Source organism: Neopelma chrysocephalum, unplaced genomic scaffold (genome assembly GCF_003984885.1).
Source record: "Neopelma chrysocephalum unplaced genomic scaffold, ASM398488v2 Primary Assembly neopelma1_68b, whole genome shotgun sequence".
NCBI classification, from domain to species: Eukaryota; Metazoa; Chordata; class Aves; order Passeriformes; family Pipridae; genus Neopelma; species Neopelma chrysocephalum.
This window is the reverse complement of record NW_020897728.1, coordinates 2085163-2101438: the sequence shown is the minus strand read 5'-3', so window position 1 is coordinate 2101438 and position 16276 is coordinate 2085163. Positions and strand designations below refer to the sequence as shown.

Below are 16276 nucleotides of genomic sequence, written 5' to 3'. Positions count from 1 at the left end.
TCACAGCCCCATGGTGCTCTCCCCTCTCCAGCTCCACAGGCTGCAGTGAGAACTGACACAGCTCGTTACAGCAGCAGCCCAAGCACCCCAGGTGTCTTTAGACAGTACCTTCTCACACCCCTGTTTGCGAGGGGCTTGGCCCGTCACTGCTGCCCACAGCTGACACAAGGCCACAGGGGGACCTTGACCTGCCTAGCTACAAGCCACGTGGCCTCCTGGCCGCTATAAAGCTCGTGGCCCCCAGGGGCTCAGCCTAAACCTGTCCAGGATGGCATTCCTGTGGGTAGTTGCTTGCCTGGCCCTCGCCAGCACCGTCTCCGGTAAGTGCTGCCCTGCTGGGCGCAGGGAGGTCCTCGGGGTGCAGCAAGACAGTGGGGAGGGGGGCACAGAGCCACCTGCACCAGTGCAGGCAGCCCCCAGATACGAGGCCTGAGCTTTTGGGGTCACCCTTGTGCCCGTCTGTCTGTCCTGCAGGGTGCGGGGTGCCCAACGTCAGTCCCTCGGTGGCCTACAGCGAGAGGATCGTCAACGGGCAGAGCGCCGTGCCCGGCTCATGGCCCTGGCAGGTGTCCCTGCAGGTACAGCACCGTCCCACCCCCGGGCAGGGGCAGTGCCCTGAGCACTGCGGTGGCACAGCACGGCAGAGCAAGCCGGGCGCTGTGGCTGGGAGGTGGGTGGGCACAAGGGGAGCCCTGACCGTCCCCAGCCTGGGGGTGCTCAGCCTGCCCAGCCCCAGCTCCTCCTCTCTCTCTGCTCCCCAGACCTACAGCGGATCCCACTTCTGCGGCGGCTCCTTGATCAACCAGTACTGGGTCGTCACAGCTGCCCACTGCAACTTCAAGTAAAGAACCACGCCTGGCCAGCCCACACTGGTGCCACTGGCAGGGGTTTGGAGCGTGCTGGGCATTACTCAGTGCCACTTGGGTCAGCCCCAAACGCCTGAGCAGCCCTGGGCTTCCTCCCCAGCTGTCCCTGTGGTGGCTTCCCTTGGGTTCCTGTTCCCACCCTGGGGTGCTGGATGCCCCACGTTCCCCTGACTCTCTCTTACCTCTCGCAGCCCGAGCGCCCATGTCGTCGTCCTCGGGGAATATGACCTGAGCTCCAGCGCTGAGGCCGTTCAAGTGAAGACTGTGTCCAGGGTGAGCCAGGCTGGTCCCGGGACGGGGCTGCAGCTCCGCGCTGCGGCTGCTCCTGCGGGGCAGGGATGAAGTGCTGCGGTGTTTCTCCGCAGGCCATCACCAACCCCGGCTGGAACGCCAACACCATGAACAACGACATCACCCTGCTGAGGCTCTCCACACCCGCCCAGCTGGGATCCCGTGTGTCCCCCATCTGCCTGGCCCCCGCCGACCTGGTTCTGCCCAGCTACGCCCAGGCTGTCACCACCGGCTGGGGACGCACCAACCCCAACTGTACGTGTGCTGTGGCTCCAGGGAGGGCTGTGGGTGGCTGCTGTTCTTCCTGGGGGCTCTGAGGGTCCAGGGGTGCTGGGGGGGGTGACACATAGAATCATAGAATTGACCAGGTTGGAAAATACCTCCGAGATCATCAAGTCCAACCCTTGATCCAACCCTGCCGTGGTTACCAGACCATGGCACTGATGCCACATCCAGTCTCATCTTAAAAACCTCCAGGGACGGTGACTCCACCACCTTTCTGGGCAGCCCATTCCAATGACTGATTACTCTCTCCTGCTTGAGGAAGAAGGGGTACATTGGCACAGAGGGGAAAAGAAAGCGCTTTGCATGGCAGCACCCGTGTGTTCAGGAGCACCAGCGGGAGCTTGCCCAGGGCACCCGTGTGCTTTCCAGGAGACTCACCAACACCGAGGTGATTTAATGGTGCTTTTTCCCCTAGCTCAAGCCTTGGCTACGTCCCTGCAGCAGGTGGTCGTGCCCCTGATCTCCCAGACCCAGTGCATGCAGTACTGGGGCAACCGCATCACCAGTGCCATGATCTGTGCTGGTGGGGCCGGTGCCTCCTCCTGCCAGGTAAGGAGACGAGCTCCTGCTGCACCACAGGGTGGGCGGAGGAAGAGAAAGAAACGTGGAGTCTTGCTGAGCTCCCACTGCATCGCAGGGAGGGTGGAGGAGGGGGACATGTGGCATCTTGCATCTGTGGAGCCAGAGACTTCAGCTACAGCACCTGGCTGCGCGCAGGGGAGCAGTGGCTGGGGTGGCAGGGACCGGTCTGGAGCACATGCCAGGAGCACTGAGCACGAGTCTTCTCCGCAGGGTGACTCCGGTGGACCTCTGGTGTACCAGAGTGCCAACGGCTGGATGCTGATCGGCATCGTCTCCTGGGGAACCTCCAACTGCAACACCAACACTCCGGCCATGTACACCCGCGTCAGCCAGTTCCGCAACTGGATCGACACCATCATCGCTTAAGGGATGAAGCTGCCAGCAGTGTGATCCCTTCACTGGGATAAATATCAGATAAATATCAAATAAAGTATCAGAGTTGGCTTGTGCCAAGCGCTGCCTCTGCCTCCTTTCTTCTCATGGTGCAGACCAGGGTGGGAGGCACACGGGGGAGCCTGGGCCACCCCATGCTCCTCTCCTGAACCCAAGAACTTCCCAGAGCTGGAAGTGCCCAGCTGGGACCCAGGGGGAGGTGTGAAGCCAGGACATGACGCTCGGGCAGAGGGGGAGCAGGGCTGGCTGTGCCTCAAGGGCTGCTCAGAGGGTCTTCAAGCACAAGTACCTACACCCTGGCACCAGCCCAGAGACCACCGTGGCACTGAGGGGGGAGAAGGGTCCTTCCACTAACCCACATGTGAGGTGCCACCAGGGAAGGGACTGTGGAGCTGCAGCTCACCAGGCTCAGCACCAGCAAGCTCAGCTTGCAGTGGAGGGTGGATGCTGGTGGGTTCACAGGATCCTAAAAGATCCCTGCGTGCAGTTTAAAGCCGTGACTTGTGCAGCAGCCTGGGAACACAGAGCTGAAAGGGAGAAGTGCCGAGAGCAGCTCCAGGTCTTGGGGAAGGTGGAAAGGGGCGACTGGAGAACCTGCTGCTTCACACCTGCAGATCTGCCAGGTAACAGAGCAGGAAACTGAAGGCCATCCCGATGGAAAATTTGAAGCTGAAAACAAAGTTCAAGGTCAGGCGACAGGTTTTCACCCAAATGCTGAGACAGTGGCTGGTGCAAAAAAAAAATAAATGAAGTCTTGTGTGACATGGGAGTAACAAGACACATGTTCAATGAATTACAACCTAGTTCTTAGCTGCTCAAAATAGAGCTGGTGATGGGACACTGTGGAGAGGAGCAGGATCAGACTGTCCCAACACGAGGCATGGGGTTTGTTTTTCCTTAGCAGTGATGTGAATGCAATACAAAACCTTTCCTGTGTGAATCACAGCCCCAAAAATGTTGTAATCACTCTATCAAGCAGTTGCAGAGAGAATGTGATGCTACACAGGGACACATCCATGGGAAGGGATATGGAACATCCATGGAGAGCAAAGACAAATAGCCCGGCCTGTATGATTGAGTTTAAAAAAGATCTGCTCCAATAAAGCCCAGGGCTGATGAATTTTAGTCTGGTAGGATAAAATTTATCTTAATTTAGTAGTCTGCTCTGCAGGGAATTCCTAACTGACCTTAAAGCCAGGTGAATGTCAGAGATGTGGGAATGGGCCATGTGGGCAGAGGAAAATGGTGGCTACAAGGAGCTTCAAACAGGAATTGAACAATTGCAGGACTATGGGTCATCTGCTCCATGTGCTCAGGTCACTGTCAGCCTTCCCACCATGGGGACAGAGTCCCCTGCCCCTGAAAAATCCCCTCCTTTCCAGGAGGAGGTGGCTCAAGAGGGTGTGCACTGATCCTTTGATATTACAGGTTTTAAGCCTCCCAACCCTGCCTTCCAGCAGCAGGCTGAGTGCCTGCCTCGCCCAGAGCATCCCATGGACATCCCAGCCCTGCACAAGGTCTGCCTTGGGCAGCTGCTGCGACAAATCAGCAAACTATTTACCTTCTTGCTGTGACCCAAGAACATGTTGGAGAGGTGAGCAGCTCCCGGCTTTCCATGTGTTTACTGACCATCATTCCCAGCCTGGAAATCGGCGCCTTCCAGAAGTGAGCCCACGGGTGATCCAGGAGGCAGAAGTAATGACAGCAGAGCCACGGGGTACACAGAATACATGGACATGTTTTAGCAGACTGAGTACACCAAATAAATAATTCTGTACACTCTAATTGTAACATTATGGACTAATTACAATGATTCCAACCTCATCCAGCGCGACAGTCCCTAGAGTAAAGCCAGGACTCAAAAGGCAAGTCACAGAACGGGACACTTCTCAAAACAGTCCCATGAGGAGACTGACTGGATACGACCGGAGTTACTTCCAAACAATTCCAACCCAGCACCGGAAACTGGGCAACCAAAAATAACATCAAGTGCCGGAAGATCTCCGATCCCGAGAGCTTCCCGGGAGGTGTCTTTCCGTAGTGAAAGGCAACAGGAAAACTTGAGGCATCTGAGCGTCCAGCGCAGGAGCTGCTGGTTTGTAACACACCTCGCTGGGGCCGTGGAGCTGTTCCAGGATCTCTTCCACATTCAGCAGACAAACAGTGCAACGACACCTGTAACAGCAGCGAGACGCTCGCCCGTCACACAGGAGGGACCTACAGCATCACCAGGCAGGGGGGGACAGGGGAGAAGGAACAACTGTCACCAGGCAGAGCTCCCTCTGCTCTCAGGACACCGAGGGCGCCATTGCATCCCTGCTGCTTCACATTTATTCCTTTGGGAAGGTTCCTGCACAGAAAGGCACAGCTGGCACCTGCCTCCGGAGCACCCAAGAGCTGCGTTCTTAATCCAGGATGAAAGAGGAGACTGAGTGGTCAAAGAAAGCACCATAACCCTCCCAGGAGTGGTGAAGGCAACTCAGAGCTGGGTGTGTGGCACCGAGTGGTGCAGGCACTTTGTGGTATTTTCCAGGAGGAAGCCAAGTGGGTGAGAGGCCGGGACAAACCACCCTCCCTGCAAGTCCCAGGGCTCACGCTGCTGCCTGACAACAGCCTGCAACTCCTCCTCCCAAAAAGCTGATCTCTGTGCTGCTCTGCATCATTTAGAAAAATAAATTAAGTCAAACTATTGAGATTTTTAATTTATGCCACCTCAAACCTCCCAAATCTTTAGTATCATCACTTTAAGAACGTGGCCCCACACAGCACCACAAGAGGCCTGTAACAGCCACACACCAGTTGCCCTACGTGGTACAAGATCATATTGAGTTGAGCCTGCACTGCAAGTCCTCAAAGGGAGCCTTCTCCCATGGATGCTCTTCCCTTGCCCCAGACTCACCACAGCTCCCGCAGAGCCAAACCCAGAGCTGCTGCCCAGTAGCAGAGTGAACCATCACCCCTATTCCAGTTTGTGCATTAGATAAAAGTTGACTCTACTAGCCAAACACTTGGGTGGAAAACAGGATTGAGAAATAGAGCAGGGTCTAAGAAAGAATGTAAATTATCAGGACAGAAAAATCTGACCTAAAAGAAGAAAATATCCAGATTCCAAAGGAGTGAAGAGTCTGAGGGTTTATCACATCCAAAACAAACACATAACACAGGCCCTGCACTGCAGCTGGTTTCCACATTGCTACTGAAGCCAGCAGGTCTGAGCCCTGTTGTCTGGGCTTAAGCTCCTCACAAGGCTCTAAAGCTTTCCCTCATGCAGGGCTGTACTCTTCCAAGAACAATGCAGACCAGGAACAGGCAGGAGCATCTGGATGCTATCACAATCTCAGTGTTAAATAGCACAGACTTCTTCTGCATTGAAGGAAAGGGGGGTTTCAACCACTGGGTTGACATGTGAAGTTTTTTAGAAGCCTGAGAAGGGTGAGAAGTAAATCAAACATGGACCACTAATTGCTGTTTTAGCAAAAAGCATAGAAAAATCCACTGTGCACTCAAAAATCTGGATGTGAATCTGTAGAGCCCCTAACACTATTTCTGGAAGACCTTTTCACATTCTTTTCCAGTAACTCTCAAAAAAAAAAATCAAGGAATCAACATTCTTTGAAGCTGTAATTCTCTCCCCAAAGAGAGCAGCCAAACTCCCAGGACAAAAGGATGGGATTGTTTTACACAGTACTGCTAAGTTCCAAAAGAAAAACAACCCTAATTCCCTTTACTCCTTAAAACTGCATTTCCCTGAAACTGAATACTCTGGGAAGCAACACCCTGAGCTGCTCCACCGTGTCTCAAGATGGGAGAAAGTCCCAAACTTAGTGCCCAGAGAAGCTTTGGGTGCCCCATCCCTGGAAGCATTCAAGGCCAGCTTGGATGGGGCTTGGAGCAACCTGGTCCAGTGTCCCTGCCCACGGCAGGGGGTTGGAATGAGATGAGCTTTAAGGTCCTTTTCAACCTAAATCATTCCAGGATTCTGTACTGATTCCAGCCTCGGCATCTTTAGGTTTTGCTTTCCTGCAGTGTCCCCCAAGATGCCTCCCCAAGGCAGGTGCTGGTGAGCATCTCCTGGTGACAGTGGGGGAGTTGACTGCACATGCCTTGTGTCCCTTCCAGAGGGTGCATGTGGACTCATGCTCATCCCTGTGGAGGCTGAAATGCTGTTCCTCAGGATCAGCTGCCACAGAGGGCAGCTAATGAACATCCAGGACTAGGTCCAAGACCATCATCCAGCAAACCAACCCCCTATTCCTCTTTGTAAGAGCGTCTCACCCAGAAACAGTGGGAATGTAGCTAGGACAGGGCTGTGTTTGGACAAGGACAACACCACAGTTTGCCACTAGGTGTCATTCCAACTTCGTTTTCACTGCGTGAACCAAAGTAAGGAAAACAAAACGTACTCAGAGATTTGCACCCCAGCTAACACAAAGACTGCACTCAGCGATGGTCTGGGACATGCAGTCGTTACCTGTTTTCTCCCAGCGCATACAGGACCAAAGGAAGGCTTCCAAAAAAACCCTGCGAGCCAAATTAAGAACCACCATTAAGAGCCAAAGAAGGAGATTAAAAAAATTAAACTGAAGAGCAGAAAAAAACATTTCAGAGAGATTTTAGCTTCTAAAATCCCCAAACAAGGCACTCCTGAAAGGTGTAAACTCCTGAGATTTAAGACCTACTGAGCACAGAGATGCTCCTGCGGAATGAAGACAGATGACCAAGGTAATTCACAGTGAAGAGCTTCTCAGAGGACAGATTGAAGGCACTTGGACTATTGGCTCAGAATTACAGCACTTTGCCTGTCCCTCCCTGCACCTGACTCAGATGAAAACGCCCCAGTTGCAAGGAGAAAAGCACCCAAGGAATTGGTTTTAAGCTGGACCTTCTGACATGGCACTTGGATCTTCACAGTTTTCCGGACAGACTGAAGGAAAGATCACTGAGGACTCTGGGGACACTTGGAGGGAGCTCTGCTCGTCTCTCCTCTGCCCACATATGTTTTTGTCTGGGTGCAAGAGTTCCTGTAAATACTGAATTTAGAAAAAGAAGAGGGAATGAGCCAACAGTGTTCTAATCGAACAATGGAAGGAAAGCCCATAAAATTTCCCCCAAGTTTACACTGATTTTTCCATGCAAACAAGAAAACATTGTGAAGAGAATTAAGAGTTCTTTTTCTAGAAAAGCCAGAGCCCCTTATGGGATGGCCTTGGTCCTCTTGCTGCAAGTCCCAAGAAGCAGAGTGCCCGAGGACCACAAACACCTCCGTACCATGGACAGGCAGAGATCCAGCATTGCTCATGTACGTGATGGATCCTCCCTTGTGCCAATTCACCCCCAGTCACAGAGCATCACCACCAAAACCTGACACTGCCAGGAGCCTACACAGCAACATCTCACTTCCCACAACACATTCCACCCCAAAGTCACCACGAATCACATCGCTCTGAACTTTTCCTGGTGAAAAACCAGTTGCGGAAAAGAGCAACAAAGCAAAAAGTGTCTCAGATGAGAAGACTGTTTTCTGCTTTGTGAAGGTGGAGAAACAAGCCTGGTCAGCCCAGAGCTCAATGTTCTGACCTCCTCCTCACCTTTATTTATCCCTCATCCCACAAGAGAAGGATGAAGGAACAGTAAGGGCAGACATCTGCACGACGCCTGAGCATTTTGATGGTCTAGTGGTCAACAGGAGGGGTCTCAGGGTCTAGAGATCTTGGCTCAGTTCATCAGTGTGAACCTCTCACACTGGCAAAATACCTGTTTTAGGGATAAACATGCAAAATAATCTGGGGAGGGCCATGAGGGCACTGGGGAGGTAAAGGAGATCACAGTGCCTGGGTGTGATGCTCCGAACACACCAAAGACTCTTTGAGTAATGGCTCAGAACCAGAAGTGCTCCGAGGGAGCATCCTGCCATCACCTCACGTGCAGGGCACCCTTGGCCCAGCTGATGCTGGTCTGAGAGGGGCTCCTGCTTTCAGAGAGCTGTTTTGCAGTAACACGAGGGACACTGAATCCTTTATGAAGCAAAATGTGGCAAGCTGGCTGCTCTGTCAGAAATCACATCTAGTTTATAGCTCGTGGAAACAAAACCACGTGAGGAGGTAAAAGGCGCTGAAGACACTTTTGTTTGCAGTGCACAGACAGAGTTGAAAAAAACAGGTTTTGGGAATTCCACGGTATCCGTTAATGCTGATGGAAAAAAGACTGCATGAGACATGGTAGGATGGTTGCTCAGAGAAAGGGGAGCCTGCAAAGGATGCAAAGCTTTCAAACAACATGAAAAACCATGCAAGGGATTTAGAATTCACCCCTGCTACACACAGTGGCTGTCCTCAGGTTTCCTCTGCTGTATTCCCCACTGCATGCACAGGCACACCAGGCTGAGCTTGCTGTGGTTACACCCCATCCCAGCTATGGGGTGGGAAGCACATCCCTAGGAAATTCCCCTTTTCTTTTCTTCCCTTAGCACAGAAAACTCAATCTTCTCCCACTGAAGCTGCTTTGCTGTTTGCTGACAAAGAGGCCAGTACAGTGAGAGCTCCCTGGAGATGTGACAGGTCCACTCCAGCCCTTGCTGACACTGAAACACAGTGGCACAGGCATCAATCCTGGGAAAAGGCCATGCTCACCAGTCCCTTGAGCTTGCACCTCCCACCAAGAGCCAAGCAAGCACTTCCCAAGTGCACAGCACGAAGCAAACCGGCTTCATGTGAAAAGTTTCAAAACCCAGCATTCTCTTTCACTGCAGATCTTGTCTCTGCTACCACGAGAAGCCAAATCCATCCTGGGACTGTGCCATCAGCCTCACTTTGCTGCTGTAACAATTGGGAAGATAACTCAGCAGGCTTGCACAAAGCTCAGCTCTGCAGTCCCCACCTCCTCTGAGAGTCCTTCACGGGAGAGCCCTGTATCACCCACACAGCACAAGGACACCTGAAAGGCAACTTTTTCCTGCTGAATTTAAGTCACCCCTAACAGCTCTAAGGCATTTGTGCAACGTCTCCAGGGTACTGTCACTGCTGACACTCCCAGACTGGGCTTCCACTTCTCAAGCCCTTACCCTGATGCCACGGAGCGATTTGTGGCCATCCCAACAGCTCCCACCACCACCTCACTGTTCCAAAGCAGGAATGGCAGTGCTGGGACAGCACAAGCACAGAGAGCAGGGGAACCCTGTCAAATCTGCAGACAGGGAGCAGCCTGGAACCACTGGAGTTCTGGTGCAGTGACATGGTCGGTAACACAGTGGTTATAGCCCATCCCAGCTTTGGGGTGGGAAGCACATCCCTAGAAATTCCTTCCCTTCTCCCCCCCCCCCCACTTAGCACAGACAACTCGACTTTCTCAACTCTTCTTTTGAAGTGTGCAAGGTGTGTAACAGGTCACAGACACGGCAGAGGCACGGCCCAGCAAGAACCAACAAACCCTGCACGGCAGGCACTGCTCTTGCAGTAAACAGGGGAAGGACAATTCAAGGGGTAAACCCTTGACGTCACCAGGGCGAGCAAAACCCTTGACGAGCAAACCCTTGACGTCATCAGGTGGATGGCAGCCCTTGGGGGAAACCTCGCAGCTTCCCAGCTTTCCATCATGGAAAACTGCTGTCTGGCATCTCTTTGGCGAGGAGCTGGTGGGCAGCCGGTGAGTCAGAGCTATCCTACTTCCAACTGCATATGACTCACACCGGCTTTGCTGCAAAGGCACCACGGAGTCTGACTAAACCAGCTCCACATTTGTGTGTATATATAATTTTTCAGTACATATACACACCCACACGTGTATGTGCACACACGGACGCGCGTGTACAGGACGAGTGATTTGGTTGGGGTTGTTTTTTTCCCCCCCCCCCGCACGCGAGCGAGAGAAACTCAACGTTCTGGAATTAATAAATAACTATGAATAAACCAAGCTCCCGGGACACGGAGAGAGCTCTTCTCCCCACGTGGCTCCTTAATTTTTTGTATTGCTCGGTGCTCTGAGCTGCGCTCTGAGCCCGCAGGGGCTCCCCCCCCACCCCGTTCCTGGCGCGGCACAGCTCGCGGGGCTCCCTTTCCTCCGCACGGGGGGACGCTTCCTCGTGGATGGGGGGGAACACCTCGGAGGAAGGGAGGGAGGAACCCGGAGACGTTCCTCCCGGGGCGTGTGCGCACAGCCACACGGCAGAGCAGACATCTGGAAAGGCGCTCAGCCCGTGTACTGCTGCTGGTAGCGCAGGTTGAGCTCCCGCAGCTCCCGCTCCCGCACCCGCCGCGACTTGTTGGATTTGGTGGAGCGGCTGGAGCGGGTGGACTGCGCCGACTTGGTGCTCTGGCAGCGGGAAGACGCCCTCTTGAGCAGGTTTTGGGAGATGGAACGGTGGAGGTTCTTCATGGAGGAAGAGGCTGCCATGCTGACCACCCAGGGGTGCTTCAGGGCCTGGAGGGCCGTCATCCTGTCACTGGGGTCCACCGTGAGCAGGCGGTCGATGAAATCCTTGGCCAGGTTGGAGACGCTGGGCCAGGGCTGAAACACAAGAGAGCTGATTAGAATGAAACATCCTGGCACGGCTTTGCTGATTAATCAATTCCACCCGTGCCCAAAAGGCACTTTGGGCCATTCTGCTGCTCCTCTTTTATCCTCAAACCTTCAGATCTGTGACTGACGGTACCTGCCCAAGGAGAATGAGACACAATTACTTCGGGTCAGGGGGAGAGGCTGAATTAGTGGGAAATGCACAGTAACTGTATCCCACTGAAGATGGGCTTTGTACCTGACAAAGCCATCACTGCATGAACACGAGCCCTATCACTCAGAGGATGGATCCTGACACCAAACCCCTGGGGCTCTCCTCACTCTCCATCTTAAGGTACACATCCAGAGCACTGACCTCTGCACCAATCCCTGGAACCAAACCTAGAGAGAATTTTCTGCTGTGGAACTTGGTTTCACTCCCGCATGGAAATTTAGATGTTGCTACTGGTCAACCCTAGAATGGCATTTCAGCCCAGCTGGAAATAATCCCATAAAATGTTCTAAATATATAGAAATGTTTGATATAAGACATTTTCAGGAATTTTTACCAAAGAAAGAGGAAGGAATTTTTTTTACAAAATGCTAGTTTTAAAGGAACAAGCCCAAAATAATTAATTAGATATAATAAATATCCTCCCAGCACACCCAAGAATGGCCATAACAACTTATGAGTCAAACACCTACAGCCACACATGCTAGAATTGTTTAATTTCTAAAAAAATACTATATTCACACAGGAAGTGAGAACATTTCCTTCAGCATGAGGTTAAGGCTGGGCTGTGGACAAAGCTAGGAAGAAAAACATGGCAAAATGAACTGTAAGAGTGGAGAGGAGGAGGCAGCGTGGCCACCAGAAACCCCCAAGTGGTGAATTGAGCTGGGCAAGGGCAGGTTTCTGCAATCACAGGGCGTTGTGTGGGTCTCACCCCTCCTGAAACCACCAATCCTGAATTTTTAAAGTCCACGGAGCTGACATCTCAAGCAGCATTAAGAAAAAGCCTGAGAAGATTCCTGCAATGAAGTGAATTTTGATACAGTCATGGTGACCACGTACAAACACATACATGTAACTGAGTGGAAACACCGTGCCTCTCATTCTTCTCTCCCTTGGGTGAGGAAGAAAAGCACCCAGCTATTTTAAAATTCAGGTTCCAATGACTGCACAGCCAGATATAAAGCCTTTTTCGTGTGCAATTGGGTCTAAAAAAGGTACGGCCTGATTTTTTTGAGGTTTGCAATTCATTGCTACCGAAAGCAGGTTTTGCTTTCAAAAGACTCAAAGACACCAGCAAGAGAGCAGATCCCTGGGAGGATTTTATAATGAAAAGGAGGATGGTCTGAGAGTTACAGCACTGCTCCCAGCCCATGGCCAGGAAAGGTGAATTTGGGCTCTAACTGAGGAACTGGCTGCCAGGGGGATCAGGGTACACACAATCTTATTTTACAAAGACTAAAACAGTCTGGCTTACTCAGCTGAAGGGATATATGATCACTGCCAGTAACTATGCAAGAGAAGAGAGTGAAAATGATATGAACTACTTGATATAAAGAAAATACCGCTACACGAATAAAAAACTAAAAATGTTCCTGAATGTATTCAGGATAGAAATGGAAATACTCCAGAGAGTTCAGGAAGGAAGCACAGCCTTCTCCTGCAGATCAGACACCACTTCTGCGCTTTGAAACCACATCCAAAATCCACTCCCCTCCACATTTCAAGAACTAAATCAGTTAACAAAAAAATTTAGGATAAGGTGCTTCATTTTGTTAAATAACAGTGAAGGGAATCAACTCGCAGAGTTTAGTCTTCATTGGCATAATCTCAGCTAATCCCAGGTGGTACCATATGTCAACTGGCAACACATCACCTTCCCTTTGGGATCTCCAGTTACAGACCTTTGGGCTCTCTTTTCTTGATGGACAGATCCAAATGAAACCCAGCAGCAAAAGGTTTTGCCTCCACTTTTCCAAGCTTGCCTTCAAAAACTTCTCTATTTCTGTAGCTTTTTTTTTTTATGAATCATTTTCAGATATTCACTCAGTTAAAATCACAAAGTCATCATTACCTGGCTACACCCCATCAACCTCCAATCCTTTCTTTCCTTCTCCTCCTCCCAGCAGCCAGAGGGAGGCTGTTTCTGTTTCCTTCACAGAGGACTCATTTTCCACTCTCCAAACAATCCTAATGAGACTTCCAAGCTAATGATACTCTGTCCAATTTACTGACTTTAACTCAAAGTGACAGTAAATACAGATGACAATTCTACTCTCTGTGCAGTAACTTTTTAAGAACTCTTTACTACCATCTTCATTTCTGTTACCAGCAATTGAAACTACTTAGGATACCCTGATAGAGCTTTTGTCCCACTCAGATGGAGAAAACACATTCACACGACTCCAACTTCATTGTTTTTCCTCGGGTATTTCTTCCCCTCTTTCCCTAAAAGGTTTTACCTTTCTGAATACCACCCCTCACAGAAATGCCAGGACCTCCATCCTCTCTTTTTTTCTAATCTGAAAGCAAAGAGATGCAAGAGATGCACTCACATGAAAAATACTTGAGGACTGACATCTTCAGGACATGCAGGAAAGCATTACTTCCTCTTGCAAGTGTTAGTAACTGCACAGACCTGGAATTTGAGGCAACCCAAGAGCTATTCTGCCATTCAGATGCATTTAAACTTCAGTCAACTGACATTCCCACCAGTGAAACGAGCCTCTAAACACCAGGAACAGTATTGCTTCAATCTTTTCAAGTCTTATTAAAAGACAGCAAATATGATGATTTAGAACCTGAAGAAACCCATAAAGTCTGAAGAGCCAGGAATGGTGATACATAACCAGCCTGAGCCCTGAGAGGCCCATCCAGTTTAATGAATCCTAAAGAAGAATAAACTCCAAACAAAAGCACATTGGATTTCTCATTATTCCAATTACTCTAGTTTACCACAAATGTTGAATATGGAGTACCTGCAATTAGATTTTTCTTCTGGTCAGCAAACACAAATCAGTTTATTGATCTGTTTATGCAGCCAGAGGTTTGATTTGCTGCACCACACGCATCTTTTTTATTTCACTGAAGCTTTTTCCTTAAAAATAGGTAAGGCTACATTCTACAGAAGCAATTTTCAACCCCAGTCCCTGGAGAAATGTATCCACTCTCTAGAAACCTTGCATCAGTTGGCAAAACAGCAGGTTTAACTTAGCAAGACCTAAGCCAAGTTGTGTGCAAATAAAGGAAGAAGCAATCATCTGACTTCCAAGCTTTGTTTTTAGTCTTGACAGTACCCACTGAAGGAAAAATACATATTGATTTACTGGTTCCCACCCAAGTTACATGTTGTTTTCAGGAGAACTGACATGAGCACTTAAAGATGATGTTATGGGGAAGGTGAGGGACACCCAGGAGTGCAAAGGCCTGGATCTCCCTTGCCAGTCAGCCTTTACAAAAACATGAAGCACAAAGTATGTTATCACAGCTGCAAATAACTGCTCTTAGGCCAAAAATACAGTATCCCAGTCCCACTGATTCTTGGGATGAGTCTGATGGAGCGCTGGAGAAGCCTCAAAGCACCTGAGAGGCTGAGAAGCCTTCCAGCAGCACACAGGTTCCTGCCAGGCTCCCCTGACAGAAAACCATCAGACAGCTACCTGGAAGCTTTACAAGACAAAATAGATTTAGTGGGAGTGAGCCTGCCCCAACAAATAGACTGGGCTCAACACACCCACGTGGTCAGAGGAACAGCCTTCACATGGTGCCCTTATCACCGTTAGCAGCAACACACTCCACGCCACAGAACACGAACGTGTCATTTCTGTTGTCATTCCCACTTTGATGTTGCGCTCCCAATCGTGCCAGCGTGGACAGTTTGGTTTGTGCAAACAAAGTGAGCCAAACCAGGGCGTTCTGGTTAATTTTTCAGCTGGGATTTTCAGCCCAGCCATTCCCTGGCAGGATTCACCAAACGGCTGCAGAAGCAGCAACATCGGCCCAAGCGAGCGGCTGGCACCGAGTCCAGGATTAGCAACACTTCAACCAGGCATAAAACCCCTACCAGAGCCTGTCTTACAGCCATAATGACAATGGGAGAAACTCTCACAGTGGTGACCTGTAGCTCTGGTCCCTCAGGAATGCCAGCTGCTGCTTCTGAGGTGCACCAGCATTCCCCACTAAAGCATCTCCTGAACTTCTAAGCTCCGTAAAACACAGGGCGCATCACCCATCTGTAACTTTGGCCCTGCCAGACAACAAACTCAGGGGAAAGCAGCCTCCTTTACAATGCCTTAAAGAGCTCTCAAGTGTGTTATGTTTTATTCAGACTCAGGCTCAGAGCCTGGAGGAGGAGGAAAAGAAAGAGATCCTCCTATGAGTGTCACTTAGGCTGTGTGATTGCGTGCGGTGCTCGGCTCTCTGTGATTAAACCCCACCACCACCCCTGCTTGTTATTCACATCAGCATAAAAGCTGCCGAGGCGCCGTCCACGCCGGCGTGTGGGGAACAAACAACACGTTGTTCTCCGGGCTGAACAACCAACCCACCTCTCTCCCCTCGTGGCTGACGCGAGCGCGGGCCCGGCGGCGCCGCAGGGAGCTCCCAATGTGTGTCACAAACCAAACCAAACCAAACCAAACGCTGCCCCCCGTTAGTTACCGGCGTGGATCCTCTCAGCCAACTGCACTGCACTGGGGTGGGGGTGGGAGCCAACCCTCCGGAGGCAGAGCAGCTCTCAGGCCCGAGTTTGGACACCAGAGCAGAGTCCCTGAATTTTACTCTGCCCGCTGTCGAGAGGTCACCAAAACCCGCACTGCAAACAAGTTAACAGGTGTTTTATGCCGGCTTTTCACTTGTTTTTACCTGAAAATACATGATGAAGAGGTTTATGATACATTGTCCTGTTGGATACTAGTTCTTTAAAATATTTCTATTACATTCAGGTTTCTAAGTTACTTTGTTCCACCCCCCTAAGTATTTCTTTTAAATCAGATTTTGGAAGTCTCTATATTTCAGCAATGCAGCTTCCCCCAAATACGAACTCGTACCCCCAGATATGCTCATATCCAATCTAACCTGGCCCTCTGTCAGTGTGAAGCAATTCCCCCTTGCCCTGTCACTCCAGGCCCTTGTCAGAAGTCCCTGTCCAGCTCTCTTGGAGCCTGCTTAGGTACTGGAAGGAGCTCTAAGGTCTCCCCAGTTTTTCAGGCTGAACAGCCCCATCTCTTTCAGCCTGTATCATAAATATGAACAGCAAAGGTTTTTGTCTTTCAATTTATTTTCTTCTCCCAAAAATGACTCAATCTAACACACAGGTATGGTGCTGGGGGCAGAGCACATCTCTCCAGCTTCTATA

The 16276-nt window shown here is 50.8% G+C and overlaps 2 protein-coding genes across 3 annotated transcripts in view; one reads left to right on the top strand and one right to left on the bottom strand.

The window, feature by feature from the left end:
• The first annotated feature begins 268 nt into the window (after nucleotides 1-268).
• CTRL (chymotrypsin like) lies at nucleotides 269-2409 on the top strand. The gene is made up of 7 exons (XM_027685350.1): nucleotides 269-320; nucleotides 475-578; nucleotides 762-841; nucleotides 1058-1139; nucleotides 1232-1412; nucleotides 1858-1991; nucleotides 2235-2409. The coding sequence occupies exons 1-7, from the start codon at nucleotides 269-271 to the stop codon at nucleotides 2388-2390; spliced, it is 789 nt and encodes a 262-aa protein (XP_027541151.1). The 3' UTR covers nucleotides 2391-2409.
• A 1726-nt stretch (nucleotides 2410-4135) lies between these two features.
• Nucleotides 4136-16276, bottom strand: part of PSKH1 (protein serine kinase H1) — a 31414-nt gene continuing 19273 nt past the window's right edge. For both annotated transcript variants that reach the window (XM_027685282.1, XM_027685283.1), the window contains exon 4: nucleotides 4136-10919. In XM_027685282.1, the coding sequence (XP_027541083.1) occupies nucleotides 10602-10919 (318 nt within the window). In that variant the 3' untranslated portion in view covers nucleotides 4136-10601. The remainder of the gene's footprint in view (nucleotides 10920-16276) is intronic.

Excerpts from the sequence above, each read along its gene's own strand:
- CTRL (XM_027685350.1), top strand. The coding sequence starts at position 269 with ATGGCATTCCTGTGGGTAGTTGCTTGCCTGGCCCTCGCCAGCACCGTC. Across the intron at positions 321-474 it reads CCTCGCCAGCACCGTCTCCG|GGTGCGGGGTGCCCAACGTC; the intron begins GTAAGTGCTGCC and ends TCTGTCCTGCAG. Across the intron at positions 579-761 it reads CCTGGCAGGTGTCCCTGCAG|ACCTACAGCGGATCCCACTT; the intron begins GTACAGCACCGT and ends TCTGCTCCCCAG.